The following is a 21,839-nucleotide window of genomic DNA, read 5'->3' as shown; positions in this document are numbered from 1 at the left end:
CGGGGAGCGTCCGCCGCCCGCCGGCGCCGCCAGCATGTTCCCCCGGCCGCCGCCACGCTCCTGCGACACCTTCGTGGCGCTGCCGCCCGCCGCGGCGGGGGGTCGCGTCGTCTTCGGGAAGAACTCGGACCGGCCGGCGGACGAGGTGCAGGAGGTCGTCTACTTCCCGGCCGCCGCGCACCCGCCCGGCGCCGCGCTGGAGGTGAGGCCGCGGGGCACGACGAGTCCGGCGGGAGACGGCAAAAAAAACACCAAAAAACCCAACCTTTCATCCCCCTTTCTGTGTATTTTTAGCTCGTGGCCGATTAATCAGGGGGAGACGCTCGCCAAAGCGATGGCGTGAAAGGTAATTTGTTGTGTGCTCCGACTTCTTGCAGTGCACCTACATCAAGATTGATCAAGTGGAAAAGACCCACGCCGTGGTCCTGAGCCGTCCCTCCTGGCTCTGGGGGGCAGAGATGGGGGCCAACGAACACGGCGTGTGCATCGGGAACGAAGCGGTGTGGGGCAGAGAGGAGATCTGCGACGATGAAGCTCTCCTCGGCATGGACCTCGTAAGGTTTGCACAGGCTGTTTTGGTAAACGGTACTGAATTCGGAATTTGGTTTTGAAACATTTATTTTGAGTTATGTGTGGAAAGAGGTGCTTTCACTTTCAGAAGACACGTCAGTCTCTTCTGCTGTTCTAGCTGTGGTTAAAAATAAGTATTCCTTGGCACAGGCATTAGGTCTCTGCCAGGAGCTGGAAGCCCGTGAAAGGTATCAGGTGCTAGAACAGAATCTGTCAAGGAAATCATCAAACGTTTTTCTCTCCACAAAGTTTATACTAAACTGAACCAAGACTCTTAACAAGAGCACAGCTGGACTTCAGGAACTAGTGGTCGGGCCTTCTTCTAGGGCCTGTACTGATTTCCTATTTCCCCCATCTTTCATGGACGTATTTTTAAGTTTGAGTCTTAGCCACGCATCTCCATGTAAATAATGACAGCTTCCTGTGCCTGCCTTGCTGGGTGCTAGTGTAGCCCTTGCTAACCTACAGCAGTCAGTCAGTTCTTCTTGGTACTGTTTTCCCCAGTCCAATACCCACACGGGACCTGCAGGCAGTTCCTAGGAGCCCCCTCTCTGCCTTTCTGTATTTCCATTGGGTTGTTTTTGCCCATGCCAAGGACATAGAGGACCCACTTCAAACGAGCCCTTCAAGTGACTTGCTCCTTTCTCTTACCAGATCATACAAGCATCAGGTACATAGAGAAATAGCATTCCAAGTCAGTTTGAATACTTGGGCTGAACAGTTGTATGTAAAGTTTGTAGTTCCAACGATATCTTCCTTTTGTTTTAGGCTTGGACTGGAGAGAGCGGACACAGCTGAAAAGGCTCTTGCTGTCATAGTTGATTTGCTAGAAAAATACGGACAGGGAGGAAACTGTATGGAGAGCCACATGGTATTTACATACCATAACAGTTTTCTGATAGCCGACAGAAAGGAAGCATGGGTGCTGGAGACATCAGGAAAATACTGGGCAGCAGAAAAAGTAGAAGGTATGGATGATGCTCTTTGTTTTAAACATTTCAAATGCAGTGACAATTAGCAGTTTTCCACTTTTCATTTACCATTTCATTGAGGCATCAAACTAGCCTCCAGCTATGCACACGTGCCTGTGAACAACAGGAATTGCTTCCTCAGGCATCAGTGTGGAGTGGCTAGCAGTTTCAGAGGAGCTGAGTCACAGGGGGACCTTTTCAGAGTCGGAGATGACCACTTCTGCACTTGGAAAAGAGAGGACAGCAAGAAGGTCAGCATGAGAATGACAGCAGTACATATGGTCTTAAGGATGGTGGCAGTTGATGACAACTTCATTTGGTGACAGGGTAACACTGATGGGATTGGTGCATTGGGGCCTGAAGTGGCTGATCCTTCCAGTGGACTTAGAGGGACAAGCTATGTCTTTGGAGGTCTAAGAGGAAGAATGTAAAGATGGGAATAATCAGGACAAAACCTGAAATATGATGTTGGCAATAGAAGTAAATGAGTCAGAACTGAGTGGCAGTGGAATTTCAATCAGAAGGATACATATAGCCAGGGAGAGAGGGCCAAAAATAAACCACAGAACTCTCAGATCTTGTAGGAAACTCTTCAGTGCATAATTTGCTTTAGTAAGCTAATTGTAAACAAAAGACCAAGAGAAAGCATTCGATGTATTAAAATGACTCCTTCCTCACCTTACACACAGGAGGCGTACGGAATATTTCCAACCAGCTCTCTATCACAACCAAGATTGACAGAGAACACCCAGAATTGAAGGAATATGCCAAAAGCAAGGGCTGGTGGGACGGGGAAAAGGAATTTGATTTTGCTGCCACATATTCTTATGTAAATACTGCCAGAATGACGACATCCAGAGGCCGATATTGTGAAGGCTATAAACTTCTGAACAAACACAAAGGTATAATTTTTTTTTTTTAAGATATGCAAAGCATTTAGTGAGCTACATTAATTTAAATCATATGTTATCAGACATCTGATGCGGGCAATCATTCACATGATTTGGTGAACCAGAACTTACTAGAATAACTTTTTGCCTAAAGGAGAAATGCTGAACTTGAAGTCTTCTATTAATTTTTGCCAATTTGTTGATGAGGAAAAATTAAAACAAGGCTCACACACAGTAACAACACCGAGAGGTCACGTTATGACCATACTGCTAAATACTCTGTAAGACCTGCTCTGAAACATTTTGATAGGCTAAATATTATTACTGTACCTCTAAGAAAAAAAAAGAGGCTAAAACAAACTCACAGTGGTTTGCAGCCACAAACAGAACCTTATGAGCAACTTCAGTCTAGTACCATTCATATAGGCCTGAGACAACAGCACAGCATTCAGATATCTTGCATTTATTTTTTGACATTGATTTTTAAATCTTTGTAGTTTCACTACAACTGCTGCTGTAACATTGTGTAGTCTAATAAAACACACTGAGAGCAGAACAAAATAATTTTCTGTACTCTAAGCAGGTACTCCTAATCACTAACTTGTTGACTTATTTTTCAGACCTCTACAGAAATAAGCTATAACTTCTCTTCTAACTGCATCCACCTGGCAGGTTTTTGCTGCATCTGTATTCACTTGCTCATTTGAAGTAATTAATCTCAACCAAAATTACTTTGCACCCCTGTGTTTTTTTATTTATTTGGCTGAGCTCTGCCAGACCAGGTTTAGCATTTAATGTGTCAGAATGAATTACCTTTTGCTATCCTGCTCTAGTGATCATTGTAAACCCTGCATTCATTTTGGGAATTGCAGGTTCTGAATACTGAAAGCATTTTCATAATATGTGTATTTACTTGTATTATAATAATGCTGAGATTCTATCAGTGTTTTCATCCTAAATCCTCATTTTCAGGCATTTACCTGAGCCATTTTAAAAATCACACTAGGTGTTCAGGTTATCAGCCTCATATGGTTTCAGTTTGTTTAGATTTATTTTAAATAGTGCCCTAACTAAAAGCTGTTTGGTTTACAGCATCAGTAAAATCACTGGTTTCTTAATCTACCCTTCCCAGCTTTTTCACTCAGTGACATTACAGTTTTTTTCCAGGCTGCCTACCATGTGAAGACCATTTTTAGTTATACATTATTTATATTCCAGAAATTAGGGAATGTATTTCAGGAATACAAAATAATAAAAAAAGTCTAGTGGAAAATACACAATACCTTCTTTCTAGCTAGACAAGTTGCCAACTTGCAGTTGACAAACTGACCGTTGCTTCTTTTAATTTCTTTGATACGCATAGCTTGCTGATTTCTTGAATTCTCTGACTTTCCCAGGCAACTGTGGGAATACTTAAGAGTGTTTCCTTGCTGAAATGTAGTGCTGTGTGCCTGTCTACAGGCAATTTGAATCGTGTATTAAAAAAAAAAAAATATTGGAGACATCTGACTTAGCAGCAGAGTAATTATTTTAAGAGAAAACAGCAAGGCAGTTTACAAAAAGGATCTTTATGCAGCTAGAACTTCATTGAGAGAAACACTAAAAGATTAAATGGTAGATGATACCTTCAAGTAAAAAAAAAAAAAAAAAAAGTGAATGAACTCATGTTTTTCTTCCATAAGCATACGCTCAACTGGTATACTAAATCTGAAAACTACTGCAAGTGCTGCCTGTTAGAATATTGGATTGATTGGTGATACCATGCCAGTATTTAAACTTCAGTGTACAGCTACACATGAACAGCTATATAATTTGAACACTAGATGCAGAGACATATGTGGAAAGGGTTTGTTTCACCTAATTGAGAAGAAAGAATTATTTTCATAGAGACATTTGGCACTATACCTCACATCATAGGTAGTCGATTAAGACTTCTTTACAAATGGATGTACTGTTGTAGTTTCTGTTGATTCTGAGTATAGAAGATGTTGTTACTCCAGTGCGTCCTTTCAATTGTCAACTTGAAGCCTAAGCGCTTTGGAAGGTCAGATGATTAAAAAACCCAAAAGTGACAGTCTTGCTGTTTAATTTTCAAAGTTACACACAAAATCCATGTACAGTTGTTATTATTTTTGTATTTCCAAAGCAACATAGTGGTATTAACTGTGTACAAATACCAATTACTATTATAGTGATTTATCTTAATTTCCACACAGTTTTCAACCTTTAATCCAAGCTACTAATTTTCTTCTGAAAAGTTACTGTGCGAATGACCTTGTGCTAGCCATATGTATTCTACCTTTCTGGGAAACATCGTGTGTTGTTATCCTCCCCCTCTTCTAAGTCATAAATGTTATAGCTCATTATCACCTACTCTTTGAAATAAATACTTTGGGGAAAACAATAATATTTTTAAGTGTGTTACATATTAAGGTATGCTGTTAGGATGATTTTTTTTTTTCTGCCAACACAGACAAACTAAAATTGGCATTGCCTATTAAAGGAAAAAGCCAGTTGTAGAGAACATGCCATTTAGTTGGTATTGTAAGTAGTACTGTGTGTAAATAATTGTACTGTATCTTAAATAGGATCTATCACTTCTGAAATAATGATGCAAATTCTTCGTGACAAAGAGAGTGGCATTAATATGGAAGGTGGATTTATGACAACTGGAAGCATGGTGTCCGTATTGCCTCAGCAGCCTAATCTGCCATGTATTCACTACTTTACTGGAACTCCAGATCCTGCGAGGTGATGTAGCAGCAAGTAATTAGGATAAAGAGTTGCAAGTATCTAAATGAAAAAGTGTTGCAATTTGTCTAATTATATTCCTTTTTGCTTTTCTTTTTTCCCCTGAAAAAGCACAATCAAAAAGTAGGAGGAACATAATGTATATTATGTACATTTTAATGCTATCTACCAACCTACTTAGTGAAACACTGCTATGACACTGACTTAAACATCAGTTAGGAGATTTTTTTGTTTTTTAAGACTTCCTTCTTAAATGAAGAAATTAGAAGAATGGGAAAAAAATACATCAATCTGCTGACTCAACAATTTTAACAAAACTGTATCAGTAAAGGATCTCTGTTCTATTTTCTCTTTCTAGGTCTGTATTCAAGCCTTTCATTTTTGTGCCCAATATTACTCAGTTATTAAAAACTAGCTCCCCTACATTTGGTCATGATGATCCAGTTAAGAAGCAACCACGTTTTCAGAATAAGCCAGATCGAAGACATGAGCTCTATAAAAAACATGAAAGTGCTGCTGTAGTTATGGAAACTATCGAGGTACGTTGATTAAATTAGATTTCAGTGCAAGCAGGTGGTTTATATAAGCTCCTTGCTCACATTTTGTTAATGTGATACCATTTAATGCCCTTTGATGGATTGCAAAGAACATTGTAGTGCACCAGAAGCTCATTGTCTTGGCATCTGGCAGGCATATGTTTCAAACACTAAAAAATGCAACTAGCACTTTGCTGTACTCCCAGGCCTAGCCCCAGACAAGTATCTGTACCGCTCATCTTGCAAAGCAGCAGGCCACACATACTCCTGCACCAGTCAGATCATGGGGAAATGCTTGAGCAGCCACAGGCAAATATACAACTCCTGATAAGAGTACTTAAAACTCTTTAGGACCCTGGTCTCAGATAGTAAGGAGGGCATGCCTTTTATCATGGCTTGGTACAGACAGGAAAGGAAACAAGGTCACAAAGATAGCTGGACACAAAGGTGAAGCAGGGAGGTAATTGCTTACTTTTAACAGCAGTGTCTCTCCTGTTTACAGATACATGTTCTAAAAAATAAGACATATGCCCACTGAAGTTTTGGTAGCATAAATACCTAAAACAGCTTTGTTTATTCTCAATCCATCAGACAAGGATGCAGGGAGATGAAGTGAGTGCTAGATATTGGGAAAGATACCTAAGAAAACCTGTCACGGTGCTAACTTCTGCCAACACAAATTGTACCCTAGAAACTATTAAGAGATTAAAGTACAGACAGTAGAACAGAACTTTGTTAGGGTGAACACTGCATACTCTGTATACTTTTTAGTGAAATACAGACATTTCTTTTTGCAGGCCCAAGGTAAAGAAATGCTGAAAGAGATACAGGAGTTGGAGAAACAGAAGATAAGTGAAATGGAATCAATCCTGCAAAACGCATGTTTTGACATTAACCAAGTGGTTAACCTTTTTTCACAGTGTGTAGAAGAAGAACTTAAAATATATAGCTAAAACTACCATTTGAATGTGGTAAAATTCAGTTTTATGATTAACTTTTCTAATGAAGTAGCTATATAGATTACATCTTATTTTCAATATACTGGTTAGTATGGACGCAGATTCATATTTAGGCCAAACAGCTTTCAGTTGTATGAAGCAATGCTGAAAAGGCTCTTAAAAGCTAGGCAGTGGCTTCATCTGTATGTGGCATAAAGCTGTTAGCAGAGATAGATTTCGTCAACAGATGCAATTAGAATGTAATTGCTTGACTAAAAACAACCCCATCTCTGGATGAAGAACACTAACTCAGATTTGGAGAACTCAGTTCTAGCGTACACACATGTAGCTTTCATAGTCAAGATAATTGTAGCAGAATTTCACATTCCCAGAATTGAAATGGCCGTGCTGAAGGACTTACTTTCTGAAATGTAGAACCTATTACTTGCACTTGAATAAAAAGGAAAGTGATATGCAAGTCAAGTAGGATTGATATTCAGCTGTTTGAGAAAACCATTCTAAGGTACATTTCATATATGAACCTTCTACTCCTTCAATGTAAAATGAAGCTAAGAGTTCAAGGTATATTAAAACTAAATCAGTTACAATTTTACCATGATTTGTTGTTAAGTCCGATTACATGGAATTCAACAATGCAAGCATCCTGCAAGTTACCACACAATTTTCACTTCCCTGTCTATTCTCCCCACCCTGATACCAAAAAATAAACTTATTTACATGCAATATGATTACTGTCAAATTAATTCTGCAATACACTTTATAACATCATGTGGGAGTTTTTTAATGTTTCTCAAATTGTTACTTTTTTAAAATCGGGCAACTAGAAAGGAAGAGGTTGGGGTACACAAGTATATATATATACTCAGCTGGACATTTGAAAGGACATTTACATTTTCTTTTCATTTCATATAAAGCCTTTTAACCACGACTTGTCTTGCCAAAATTACTAGACTATGGAGTAAATTTAATCAAGCTTTTTGCCCTGTCAGGAGCTTTTCTTCCCTGATCCTCTTCAAAAGTAATGATCAATATGTGACGCTACTTTTATTATCTGTGGCAAGGGACAAACTGAGCAAACAGAAAGATGATTCTGGCTTTACTACATGATCAAGCAGGATAAAAAGTATGACTGGAAGGAAAAAAAAAACCCCCAAACAAAACCCGCACTTCTGTAAACCTTCAGAAGAGAACATCTAACATGAAATGGAGCATTAGAGCTGCAGTAGCAGTATGTGACATGACACAGCATCCCCACAGAAAGACACAGCAGACAACAGAAAGACCATTCTTTGATGATTTTTCTATAGTCAGTTTCTAGAGTCATCTCAAATGCTAAAGATGGGGCTACACACATGCAGTTTTCTCATTTTGTAAACTGTTCTATCAATCACCCCACTGGTAAAAAAAGTAAGTATAGACAAACAAAAGCAGAATGAGTAAGAAAATTGAGAGCTTTGCAGAATTTGTTCTTCCTGATCCTACAATGAAAGTAGAAGTTAACTTGGCATACAGATCCACAGCAAGAAACTAATGGGTCAGAAAAGGTTCTTGAGCTTTCTGGTTCTAGTGATCCTGTATGTACCAAGTGGCAGTAGCAAGTAAGATTGAGTAGCAGGTAAGACTGAAAGTAAGCTCAAGTTGACTGTGAACCTTTTGTGGCTGTGTTGCCACAAAATTTCTTAGAAATTCAATAGTACAGTGGATATTTGTGAACTGGGAGGTATATTTAATAAAAATTTTTCTGTATTTACCCGTTTTCCTCATGGATGTCTATATCTGACAATTGTGTGTATCTTTGTCCTATTTTTGATCATGAGCTGTTCCACACTAGCTCTTTGATAACTTCAAAGCATCAATAAATGCCAGGTAAAACTGTGCTGGAAACCAAGGTATTAGTCAAGTTTACAGGTAGCATAGCAAAACAAGAGAAACAATTTTATGCTACAATGCAATTATAGGGAAGTTACACAGGAATGAAAGTAGTGTAGGTGGTAGAGCAGGCCTTTAAGTGAACTTCTTGTCCACTTAATCATGGTGTGGCAATTAACCCTGTTAAGCATCTTGGTCTGGTTGTAATATAGGCAGATACAGTCCAATCGTTCCTCTAGCTTCTGTGCTGTTTTTTATTTACTCGTCTACAGGATACAAAGTAAAACAATGTGATGTGTGGAGATAGATCAAGTGATGTCCAAACACGCAGGATATTTTGGTACCTTTTTTTTCCTGGGATTTTATCCTCCCAGTATACATGCAGCGTAAAAACAGAAAATGAAGATGAGATCAGGAGGAATAAGTAACCCTCCCTCCCACAACCCTACATTAAAAAAAAAAAAAAAAAATCAGAATGTCCTCTAGAGGGCAATCTTTGCATGTATTTCATCTAGGAATACCTCTTACAGCTTATTTTAAAAGGTCTAGAGATTTATGAAGGATCATTATTAAAAAAAAAACAAAGCAACTGTACTAAAATTGCTACCTAGAAAACGAAAAGTTTTATATCCACTCCTGTCCATTATCACAATTATTTTGAGATTAGAGCTAGAAAAAAGATCCAGTATTCCACTGGAGTCTCAACTTACTTGTTCAGGGGGTGTTTTCACAGAAGTATAACTTCCAAGTTAACTGAGACTTATCCCAAAATAATCCACCTTCAAAATAGAAGAACTTATTGCATCACTGACCACGTCTTTAAAGCAAAGCTATTTCTAACCACCAAAAATTCTCACATCAGTAGATCAACTATTGACAGACATCAAATTGTCAACTATTTTAAAACTTGCCGGTGCTCCCCGGTAGAAGCAAGTATTTATCAGATAAAAGAGTTACTCAGCTTTCTAAAGCTATTAAAAATCTATTCTTAGCTTCCAGAAGTACCCAGTGATTTAGATTATCATATCCTGTATTTCATTCCTGGTTTCTTTAGTCTATTTATTAACCATCATAAACTTTCATCGGACTAATGGGTATGATATCAGCAGTCACAATGTTGTAACAGTTAATCTAACAGAATTTGGTGTCAGTTGTTAATTAAAGGCGTTCTCTTCATTAGATCTGTAACAGGGAGCCTTCTCTAAGCATAAATTTTGAGCAATTTCTTACTTAAACCAGATATGTTGTATTCAAATCTAGGGAATAGCAGAGCCATTATAAAAATGGGAGGCAAGGGCAGGGCTTGATGATGAAAATGAGAAAGACAAGAGTGCAAGAACAATGACCTCACATAGGACCATAAAACTGACCTAAGATCAACTTCTTGAACATTTGAAGAATTTTTTTTTTTTTTAAATTGTATTTGCTAAGTAGATGATAATGTGAAATATTCCTAAAGATCTGTTTAGGCTGTTAGATGAAAACTGGTATCTTTATGTGAACCCCCATTAACAAGTCCTCTGCCTACTTAAAAAGCATCAAGGGTGGATTTAAGACATACCCAATTTGAAACCCAAGAGCCACTTTAACAAATCTCTCAGAAAAACACATTTGTCTTAAATCTTGACATGCACACATAACATTCTGACACCTCACATCACATCAAAGCTCAGAACTCTGAAATCAAGTACCAGATTTATTGACAAGTTACAGTATTTAGAAGCCAGACATACTCATGGCTTCTGCTCTTAAGTCACATATATCTAATTATTCCAAAACATTTGATGTAGCCATCTTCAGCAGCTGTAATGGAAATATGCTATTATTTTCCTTTGTGGCCACAGCCTGATACAAATGTCAATTATTTTGTTGCTGGAAAACATTAAAATATGTCAGTTTGTATAGCATACATATGCAGTAGGATGCAGTTACGTTTCTATGAACACTGCAGAAGTGCAATAAGACTGACAGTAAAAGGAAGTATTTTTCCAATATAAGTCTTGCATGGAGTTATAGCTACCATAAAACAACTGTTTCTTGAACAATAATTTATGCTGCTAAAATCACTTTTCATTCTTAATACAATGTAGATGTATAAGTAGCTATAATAAAAATCTGTGTACTAAAAAAAAAGAAAAAAGGGAAAGACTTTTTAAAAAAAGGACGAGGAGAGTTATTCATATGCTTGAGCAAATAATTTTTTTTTTAATACCTAGGTTCCTTTCCCCCACTATATAAAATTTTTATATAGACATATAAATGCTGTTCTTGCAGTTTTAAAAGGGCAGCATAATGGCTATCAGATACTACAGTTTGTCTTTAACCTTTTCAAAATACTGCAGAAGACATACAGATTCTCAGATTCTGCCTTCATTGCACAGGAATCTGAATGACACTAGAGTAACTATTTAAACATTGTAGGAGGATACCTGAGGCTTATTAGAAACCTGTGTTAGGCAACCAATACTAAAATTTTAGTATCTTTAGCTACCCTAAACCCTAACTTGGATGTTCAGTTAGGATTCTTTACATAATAGATTTAAAAGTCATTGTATTTCATTTAAAAGGTTTTATGATTTGATAAAATTTTTCATCTTGACTTGCACAGGTATCCAAGGCTTCCATAACATCTTCATTTGAATCTGGTACTTCTGAATTAAACTGGAAAGGCTAATTTCAGAAGGTAAAAATCTACTCCTGCCAAAGCTGTTACTACCACCATAAGGCAAAACTTCAAAACCAACTGTTTATATGAAATTCCACTATATAATTTCCTAATCTGGGGGAACAGTGGGTATTTTTATGTTTTTAATATTTGGTAAATTTGTACAAAACCATTATTTATTTCACTCAATATTTCCTCAGCTTTAATCCTCTGACATTGGAATCATCTTCACAACAATTCTACTTCTACAAATGGAGATTTTTTTCTTTAAGGGAGAAACAAACCACTTGATCTGAGGAGTAAACAGCTAGAAAAAGTTCCTGGTGTTAGACAACAGTAGAGTAGTAAAAACTGGGGTATCATAGAAGAAATCCTACTTCTACGAGGTCAGGGGAAAGCCTGATCGTAAACAGGAATCAATAGTTCATCACACTAAAATATGGAAGACATACAGCAACGTGAAAAATACCTCTCAGTCATGGTTTTTTTCATTGTGGCACCAGTCACTAAAGCTGCAGGTATAATGCCTCTATAATACAACAGTGACACATATCCTTTTACTATTTGTTTTGCTCAAAATGGAAAAAATGCTCTAAATCCAGCGCATCTCCTTTTGTTCTAGTTGCATTCTGTTTGGAACGCTCATTAAATATCACTTGCTACCATTTCCTTCAGAATAGACACAAGTAGAACCACATCTCTTAAAAAGAGAGAACAACACTATTCTCTGAGAGCCCTGAGAAAGAAATACTTCCAATTTCAGTGGTGAAGGCAGAGGAGGAGGTCACACTCACCCCTAACTGCCTGTCCTCTGCCTACACGCTAAAGTCAACGGCTCTCAACTGCAACTGATCTCTTAGGAATAAAGCGGTAATACAAATATTCATCCCGAAATTCAAATTCATTCGTAATATGCTGGACGACGCCTCCTTTCATCAGTCTGTCTCCATACATCACAGCTTCACCACGGTCAGAGGCAAGGCCAACTTGCATGAGCCAGTTCACCAGGTCACAGCCAAAGAAGATGCCAGTGGAGATCTTTGCACCACACCTGTATGTCAAAGGAATGATTCACCCACATGTTCTGTAAATCTGGTATCACCACTGCACGATGGGGAAAGGCAAGGAAAAATAGCAGGAAACAAGGAAAGACATCATGATAGTTAAGAGCATGTTAGAAAAGAATTTGCAAGTTTTTTATATTAGGGACATGCCAATGTTCACTACCTTTTCCTACAGATACTTCAATGAGAAGCAAAATGAAAGCACAAAGTTATTTTAGGCTTGTGTAAATAAACTTCAGTGAACATAAGTAGCACTTTGCCTAAAAACGCACACAATGTAATTCTATTTCTTGGATACTTACTTCCCAGGTACTCATTAGCATGACCATTTCTGCAACAAAATATCTGATTTGAGTGCAGCATGACCGCAGCAACAGGGGCTCAATCTGCACTTTCATTCCATTTTATAGTTTCTCTACAGCTTTAAACAGACACTAACTGCTTACATACATTGGAAACAAAAACCATTTAACTTGCATATCTGGTTAAATAGTTACCACACAGGCAGTACTATGAATAAACAAAACCTTTACAACAAGACTAAACTAACTTTCTTTTACATATTTACGAGGCAATGCCACTAATATCTACCTAGTTGCAGTAAAAATACCATTCAGAAATTTACCTGCAGCAATGAATGTTTCTGGTTATCTAAAATCTGCTCTATGGAACCCAAGCGCAGGGTTTCTGAAGATGATTAACAGCTACACAAGACAGCAAACCCCAAACTTCTTTCTCTAGTTTTTTTAAGTTAAAAGCAGCAGTAACACAGAGCAAGTGTTAACATCTATTAGCAGAGAAGCAAAAATTAAAATAAATAAAAAATACATGATTACAAGGTCTCAGTTACAGTATGTTTAAAATAAAGAAGATAGGATCAAGTTAGATGAATATTTAAAATGAGAAGATAAATACTTTAACTCACAAGGAGAAATAAGACATGAAACCAGTTCCACATAAACTTAATATTAAAACAATGAAGTAACAAATGTCAGATTTTGATGTATTCTCAGGTGGATATATGATTAATAAAAACCACAAAATCCAACCAAATGAACAGCCCAAAGCCCAAGAAACCACATAGCAGTAGAGGCACAGGAAACACAGCTGTAAAGCCTGTCCTATTTCAAAATATTTTCTGATACATCTTTTCTGTCTGGCATGAAAGAAGCAAGTCCTTGAACTGACATAGTTCATTTCTCCTAAATGGATAACTTTATTACTTTATTTCTTATGGAACATTACTGACTTCTGAGGAGACTGAATGAAATCATGATGCTGTAAAAAACAGTTCTGGAATGTGGTTTCGGATTACCTGACCACTAAAAGACCACCCCATCCCACCAACCTAGTCCTGCTTAAAAGCTCACGTGACAAGAAAAGTAGAAGTGTCCTATTAGAACAATTCTTCATGTCTCCATTTCATACAGTAAACATTTAAATAAAGGCAGAATCTTTTTCTTGTTCCTGCTGCTTCTGTCCACATTTTTCTTCTCATCCACCTACAGATACCTGAATACATAATCCTTGATTTGGGTATGATAATTTGCCTCTGAAAGCTTTGCTGATCTCATAATTTGAGGTTTAGGCTTCATGAGAGGAATGAGCAAAAGAAATTGTATGAACTCAAAAGGTGTAAGGGCCCCCAAAACCACTATAATCTCACATATTGAGTGGCCTCTGAGTACACACTGACATTAGTTTCAACAGTTTCACCTCCTGTAAAAGCTATTAGTAAACATTCCATCACATAAGTACTGACACCTTCTTAATCTCAAAACAAAACAAATGAAGGGTCTCAAGTTTGACAAAACTCATAGACATATGCACTCTATTACAGGCATTATCATCTCCATTTTTTGAGAAAGATCTTCTCTCCTGAACAGCTAAATAGAAAAACTGGGGCAACGCCTTAACAATATGAAACTTTTTTATAATTTATATAAAACCTAGATGGGATAATGTAATAACCTGCACTTCAATGTTTCAGTGTGAGACTAGAAACATTTCTCTGTTACTGCTAAATTCTTAATCCTCTCCTTGAGGTTTGAATAAATATGCCACAACAGGAATCGCCCACAGACAGATTAAACCGCATTTCATTATTTCCAAAAGGTGAGTTATAACCTTTGTAACAGGTTATATGTGCAGGGAGGAACCTTACCTTCTGCCTCTGACAATACTTTTGACACAGTGATCTCTATGATAATGAACAAACTGTTGACAGGTCATCCTGATTTCCTCAGGTACAGAGGGATCTGTATGCCCTGGTGCTTCTCTTCCTCCCCAGAAAAATTCAAGTCTTTTTAAAAAAAAAAAGAAAGAAAGAAAATAAATTAAAACCAGCAAATCAACCAGAGGCATTTTTAAGGAAACTGCAAATAATAGAACGGAACTCATAGGAAGCTTGTCACAACTCTTTTACTGGTTTTGTGCCCAATACTTTATCTACAATCTTCCTAATATACTTGTATGGCCTTTGAACACTGAGAGGTTTTATTCTAGGCACAGGCAGAAGGAAAGACAGAGAGTAGTTGGGATCCAGCTTTAGCTGCTGGAATCACACTGCAGACAGCTAACTCTGAGTTAAAGATGGCTTTGTACAACTTACACGTCCACAGTGAAAGTGTCCATCCACACAATGAACTTGCATGAGGTTATGAATACAGGACTTTAACACAGTAATGATATAATCTGGTTCAGCATTCACATCTAAGTTTTAATTATCAGCTGAAATTATTTCTGAAGATCCCTCACCTCACTGATCCAATCACATACTTCACCATCATTTGCCAAAGATTTTGTCATAAGGGAGCCTGTGGGATTTTTGTCTTTGGGAGTCATTAGGACAGCAGTAAAAACTCATGCACAGTGAACTGCAGTTAGCTCTCCACAACTGGGAGATAAAAGAAATTTGGAAGACCAAACAAATAGAAAATGGAATACAATGGCACTGAACAGCCAATACCTTTTAAAAATTATTATCATTAATTATTAAGTTTGTAGGTGTAAGTGTACAGATTCTATTTACCTTCGCTTGAATGGTAGAATGATTAAATGCTTATCTAAGCCAAAAATACCAAAGCAAATGAAACCCTGGAGGAAAAAATATAGAAAAAGCAACATTAAGCAAAACCTTTTGTTTCTAAAGAACAGAAATAAAATGTTAAAAACTTATTGTCACAACACATGTGAAAAGTATCCCTCATCTCTAGATACCATTCAAAATACATTTTGTTTCTGCTTTGATTTTTAATTTGGGCCTTAGAAAGACAGATTAATACATAACAGTCCATGAAACAAACTCTTCAAGAAACAGTTCAGTAAACCTAATGCTGTGACATGCCACCTGACACTTAAGAATAATCGGCTAAGCTTACATAGCTAGTTATTTAAATCTGTCTTTGAAGAACTGACTTACTGTAATTTGAATGCTAGAATTCTCTCTAGTTAAATTATTTCTCTGTGCCACTTTTGTATCAAAACTACTATCATTACTTGATACTGTAGTGCATCTTGTAGGTGCACTTGTCCATGGATCTGTAAAACATTAGTACGCGTATTAACACTGCCTTGCTTTCACCTTCATAGATAACTGTCCTGGCTTCAGCTGGGATAGAGTTAACTGTCTTCCTAGTAGCTGGTACAGTGCTCTGTTTTGAGTTCAGTATGTGAAGAATGTTGATAACACTGATGTTTTCAGTTGTTGCTCAGTAGTGTTTAGACTAGAGTCAAGGATTTTTCAGCTTCTCATGCCCAGCCAGGGCACCTGACCCAAACTGGCCAACAGTGTATTCCATACCATGGGACGTCCCATCTAGTTTAGGAACTGGGAAGGGGGGGGCAGGGATTCGCCGCTCGGGAACTGGCTGGGTGTCGGTTGGCGGGTGGTGAGCAATTGCCCTGCGCATCATTTGTACATTCCAATCCTTTTATTACCACTGTTGTCATTTTATTAGTGTTATCATTATTAGTTTCTTCTTTTCTGTTCTATTAAACCGTTCTTATCTCAACGCAGGAGTTTTACTTCTTTTCCTGATTTTCTCCCCCATCCCACTGGATGGGGGGGGAGTGAGTGAGCGGCTGCGTGGTGCTTAGTTGCTGGCTGGGGTTAAACCACGACAATAACAAAGCTACCTTGTGCCAGTTTGCACTGAAATAGGCCATGTGCAGCTGGAACAATTAAACATCTAACTGTCAGCTATCAGCCAATGGTGCTGTAACTGAAACTGAAGAGATAATAACTTAAAGCCTTATAGCAGAAGTATCCACGTAGCCACCTTGCACCTATTTAGTTATACTGGTGTAACTCCACAGAAGCGACACCGATAAAGCTTTCTGGTACAAATAAGGCTAAAATCCTACTCTGTTTCCATAGGCATTTGGCATTCAGTTGTCATTTGTACCTTTGAAAGTGTTCATGCACATAAAAGACGTGCATTATGATAAGAAAGCTGTCAAAGCAAAAGAAAAAGCTTGAGGAAAAAAAGGCAAAACAACATAAGGAGCTGGTGACTTCAGCATTGTTTGAGGACTTCAGCTTACAGTGCTTGTAACAGCATCTGCTGCAACACCCACTAACAAAGTAATTTTCAGAACAAACATTGATAAGTACCTGACCAAAATTAAAAACAGCACAGAAGAACTGCAATTCCACATATAGCCTTCCAGGCTCTTGGTTGAACAGCCACCACAAACAACTGGAAAGATTCTGTTAAGAAAAAAAACAACAAAACCCACAAGATTAATTTGATTGTTAAAAATCAAAAACACTTTCTTACTCTTCACATGCTAATAGATTCTTGCACAATTTTCACTGTCTTTGTTTAACAAATCATTCAGATAAAGACAAATCAGAGGGAATAAACACCTTAAACCATCATTGTAGTTAGGCTTAATAGCTGGGAGGAGGGAGGGGGAAGGGCTTGTTCGTTTTTAAACAAAACAATGCAAAACATACCGGTGTAAAGGTCCTGTTCCTCTACACAAGGAACTTGCCTTAAGCATACTTGGGTATTCAACCTAATACAGACAATATTAGCCCTTACAAGTTTGCAGTATTTGTCTTCAGGCCTGTTTAGCTGAGACCAGTGCTTTCTACATATTTTCTGCATAGTTAAGATTGTGTTAAGCTGAAGCACATACCACTCCAGCTATTTTAGATGCCTGACAAGGAAAAAACCTCCAAAGTTAACCCCTTTGGGTGTAAAGGCTAATTCTTTAATGTAACTGGTCTCATTTCATAGTATCTATGTAATCATTCAGATACAATTAAAATAGAGGCTAACGTTTGGGATACCTCTTAAATACAGAAGATGTAAAAAAATATATTAGCATGGAACATATTATACAGGAAATTTGAGAGAGGGAAAACTTCCATTCTGTAATCTAACAGAACCTGAAAAGCAACAATAGCACTCATTACACTACATAGTTGTGCCACACTGTCCTTCTTTGCAGTACTGCATGTTTGTGCCATAGTATTTTCCATTTCAAATAAAAATACTTGCACCCTAATTGTCATCCACAAGAAGTTCAGCTTTGAGAATTACATTCAAACAGAAAGAGTTGTTTCTCATCTTTGTTAAAAATTCAAATTATAACCCTAATACAGGAGCAGCCACCTTCACAACTAGGATCTAGTCAGTAATGATGCTTGGCAACACCAACTTAGCTACATTGCCTCCAAACCCCCACTAAAAGCAACAAAATTGCATTTTCCCATTTCAAGTAAAGTCTTACATTATTCGTCATTACTAAAGCACCTCAGAAATCCAAGTTTCAAATAAAAGCACGATCAGATGGAACAATTTTTGTACAGTCTCCTTCAGAATTTACTTTATATTTTTAATTGATTATTGTCTAGGGAAGAAGACTAGCTCTTGAGAAAAATGGGAAGATGGGCAGTAGTGATGAATTAATTACCAAATGATATAATACCATTTTTTCCCTCTTTAGGGTTCTCCAGTGCAGCTTGCTCACTAACACCATCAGTCTTAACTTTCCTTTAATTTATGATGTGGCACAGAAAAATTAATTTTATGATATCCCTCTTCCAGTAAGGGACCAAATTAAAGCCTCTAATTTATTTAATGAATTGTTACATGAGTAATTGGAAGATTTTTACTGGACTGTCTACATAGCTTTCCTAAGAATCATTCCACCTCAATGAGTTAAACAACACGGGGAGAAAAAATATTTACAGCAAACAGGCCAACAATAAGAAGTAAGCACAGCAGCACATGTCTGGCCAGCTGTTTGTCTCCAGTCTGTAGAAGCTGTTCTTCCTGAGCCAATACGCAGGTTCGAGCACTGCAATGACTCACACACTGATCAGCTGAAAAACAAACCAGAATTTTTCATTAGGCTTCTAACTTACGAACTCCATGAGCAAACTTGCTGAGTTAAATTACCTTGTAAGTATCTGTACTGAAGTCACACACACAAAATTTAATATTAGCTTTGACAATAACCTGTTCAGACATCAATTCTCAAATGAAACAGTAGTTTACATGTGCTCCTAAAATGAAGGAACTTTTTGCAACAGAACTTAATGCAAACTTAGATATAATGAAAAAAAAAGCCACTTCTCAGAATAGTTTTTAAACTTAGAATTAGTTTCTGGAATAAGTATTTCAAATATACCATCAGCTCTAATGTTCTTACTCTGTATCTCAACGTTGTTGAGCTCCATTTATTTCAGTTTTGTGATTGTATTTCGAACATGGTATATCAGAACACTGTCATAATTCTATTAATCAAAAGAGCCAAACACACAGAGAATGGATGCTTGTCTTCCAGCTACAGAGTTCTAAGGAATTCTGAGTACCTTCCTCTAGATGGCACTGAAAATCTTCCTGGCAAGGACATACCTAAGAATTTGCACCAGATACCTGTCATAGCAGTTCAGTGGGACAGTAGAAGGATTAGTTTTTATTGCAGCCAAAGTTACACAAGTGTATCCATTACAATTTGCTTTTACCGATTTATAGTTTTGACATGTTCACTCAGTAGGTCGAAAAAATTTCCACTCAATTCTAAAGTATTTTCTACCTTATCTTTTAGGATAAGAAAATTAAACTGGCCTTCCTCTATCATTGGAAGACATTTTTATGATGCTTGTCTGAATTACTTAATAGATAAAATATTTGGCAATAAGTGGAAAGCTGCATTTTGTGAGAGGAGACATAACTAAGTATGTTTCAGTGTGAAATATTTAGATTTGTTGAAAGTTATGTTGCATCCAAACAAAGCATAAGGCTATGAACTTCTTTGCTAAGGATGCAAAAAACCAAGAAAATAAGAAAAAGAGAAAGGCTGCGCTGCAGCTAGCTTTGATTATTGAAAGTGATGTATGATGAAAATGGGCTGAGCATGCAGTTTTCCATCAGGTGCTGAACAGTCACTTTGATCCGATCCATTTTTTCCTATTTCAGTGACTCCTAAGGCCCCCTTAGTTAATTTTTTTTATCTCTTTCCCCTAGACATGAATAGTACAGCAGCATGGACACTTGATCTAATCTGCAGTAAGTGCTTGCTCCTCTAGATCTTATTCAGGTTTCTCATGCAAAACCTGTGCATGATTACAACAAAGCCTTCAAAGGCCTTTTTAGAAGACACAAGATGTGAATATGAGAATGTAAAAAAGCGTGTTTAAGTTGAAAACTTGAAGCAAAGTAGGGTTATGTACTTCTCAGCATCCAAAGAAGGCAATGATGGAGAGGAAAAGTCTGAATGCTCAGAAGGATGTGTTAAAGTAGCTTAGTGGTAAAAAAACCCAGACCAAAACAACTGTCCATGTTGAGCACTGAAAGATTACTAATAACTATCAGGCAGAAGAGAACAAACACCTAACATATTGCCTAATGGTTGAATTTAATATAAGTTATCTAGGTAGAGTTGAGAGAACAACAGCCCAAACAGTTTCTTTGTGAGAACAACACACATAAATGTTGTGGAAGAGTTTGTTCTATTAAAACAAGGAGACACTACTGCTTTACCTGTCTCAATTGCAGGAACCTTGCTGTCAACAACATTTGTCACTGCTTTGCTCTCTCTAGCACAGGACAAGTCACCATTTGTTGTTTGACAAGAACAGCAACCTATTAAGAGTATACAGTAACAGGATAGTTAGCTTCCTTCACTACCATAATTTATTTTCCAAGTATAACAATATATTCTATACAGCTTTAACTACTATGCTCAAAAATAACCCAAAAGGAGAGAGCAGACTTAATTTTTCCAATTTGCTGAGAGGGTGAATGGGTTACACTACTAATGTATAGAAATATTTAACAGCACTACCACCATGGAAGCAACACAACTACTTTTAGCTAGAGGGAAAACATATGGTAAGTGATCAAAAAGGCTACATACAAACAAGGAGGATTAGAAACACATTGAGTAGCAATGCTCTGGCATATAATTCATTCTTAGAGAGACAGTTTAGTGGGTAAACAATCTAAGACGCCTAGTGGACTGCATTTATCACATCCTTATCAAGATACCACTACTTACATAAGAAACATACATATGCTTTTTTTCCTGTCTACTTCCCCTACCCTTACAGTGACAACCATCAAACTTTCCTTAGAAACATAAACCTAAATCCTAAAGCAGTTATATCTAGATTTTCTTCTGTCCTAGTGTAACACCTGAAGGTGTAAACAACTGTCCTTCCCAGGTCAGAATTAAATTTGGAACGTTATTTTATTGCATCCCGAGCCATTTATTCTTTTACAAATCTACTTTCTCTACCTCTTTCTGCAGATGGCTGTGCAGAAGATCCTGGAGAAGGCTGAGGCACAGTGGCTGAAACTCGATTCCCCTCACTCCCTTCCACTTCAACCTCCTCCACTTGGCTACGTGGTGAGTATGGGTTCAATACCTCATAGTTCGACTCTTGCCTATTTCTGTTCATGCACATAAGTGAGATACCTGCCATCAGTATACTGATGAACAGGATCACTGCTGTGGTAATTATCTGTTAAAAGAGCAAGGAAAATACACTTAAATACAAAATAAAGGAAAATAGTTGTATATATCTGCCTTTCTAACTTCTGTAGTTTCCTAAATAACTAACAAATGCATCTGAATAAGACAGTTTTCTATATTTACTGCTCTTGCATCTTGTAGCACTGAAAGAGCAATCAGTACATGAGATTTAACTAATTTTCCTTGCCTGAGTAACTCAGGGGTTTTTTTGTTTTGTTTTTGTTTTTGTTTTTTTTGTGAAGCGGTGACCCCTATTTCCCACACAATCCAAAACCATCCCCTCATCATCATCTTTCCCCTCAGGATCATTAGTGCTCCAGTTTAAGTTCTGTTCAGGTACCTTTTAATTCCAAAGAGGAATGTGTTCTTGTCACCCTCTGGCACAGCTCTAATTTCCATGCTTTTGCCAATGGGGAGCATGCTATTAATTAACCTTTCCTTCTAATCATCTGCCACTGATACCCAGAGTCCACTCTGAGGCTATTCAATATTTGTGAAAGCACCACATGAATAATCCTGAGAGACTCATAGCCTCTTTATCCATAAGAAAGATGGAGGAAAACATGACAA

The 21,839-nt window shown here is 37.5% G+C and overlaps 2 protein-coding genes across 3 annotated transcripts in view; one reads left to right on the top strand and one right to left on the bottom strand.

The window, feature by feature from the left end:
• The first annotated feature begins 32 nt into the window (after positions 1 to 32).
• On the top strand, positions 33 to 21,143 carry SCRN3 (secernin 3). Its single transcript, XM_010566452.1, has 10 exons — positions 33 to 202; positions 378 to 559; positions 1,339 to 1,538; positions 2,231 to 2,443; positions 5,020 to 5,182; positions 5,541 to 5,721; positions 6,516 to 11,229; positions 14,868 to 14,875; positions 20,108 to 20,115; positions 21,037 to 21,143. The coding sequence occupies exons 1-7, from the start codon at positions 35 to 37 to the stop codon at positions 6,669 to 6,671; spliced, it is 1,263 nt and encodes a 420-aa protein (XP_010564754.1). The 5' UTR covers positions 33 to 34; the 3' UTR covers positions 6,672 to 11,229; positions 14,868 to 14,875; positions 20,108 to 20,115; positions 21,037 to 21,143.
• GPR155 (G protein-coupled receptor 155) overlaps positions 11,227 to 21,839 on the bottom strand; it is a 30,650-nt gene continuing 20,037 nt past the window's right edge. For both annotated transcript variants that reach the window (XM_010566461.1, XM_010566470.1), the window contains exons 10-16: positions 21,033 to 21,258; positions 20,276 to 20,377; positions 18,479 to 18,612; positions 16,891 to 16,986; positions 15,307 to 15,371; positions 14,440 to 14,577; positions 11,227 to 12,262 (exon numbers count right to left, since the gene is read on the bottom strand). In XM_010566461.1, coding sequence (XP_010564763.1) covers positions 12,040 to 12,262; positions 14,440 to 14,577; positions 15,307 to 15,371; positions 16,891 to 16,986; positions 18,479 to 18,612; positions 20,276 to 20,377; positions 21,033 to 21,258 — 984 coding nt within the window. In that variant the 3' untranslated portion in view covers positions 11,227 to 12,039. The remainder of the gene's footprint in view (positions 12,263 to 14,439; positions 14,578 to 15,306; positions 15,372 to 16,890; positions 16,987 to 18,478; positions 18,613 to 20,275; positions 20,378 to 21,032; positions 21,259 to 21,839) is intronic.

The sequence above is a fragment of the Haliaeetus leucocephalus genome, unplaced genomic scaffold, assembly GCF_000737465.1.
Source record: "Haliaeetus leucocephalus isolate CR32 unplaced genomic scaffold, Haliaeetus_leucocephalus-4.0 Scaffold1, whole genome shotgun sequence".
NCBI classification, from domain to species: domain Eukaryota; kingdom Metazoa; phylum Chordata; class Aves; order Accipitriformes; family Accipitridae; genus Haliaeetus; species Haliaeetus leucocephalus.
The sequence above is the reverse complement of the archived record's forward strand: the minus strand, read 5'-3'. Positions and strand labels throughout refer to the sequence as shown.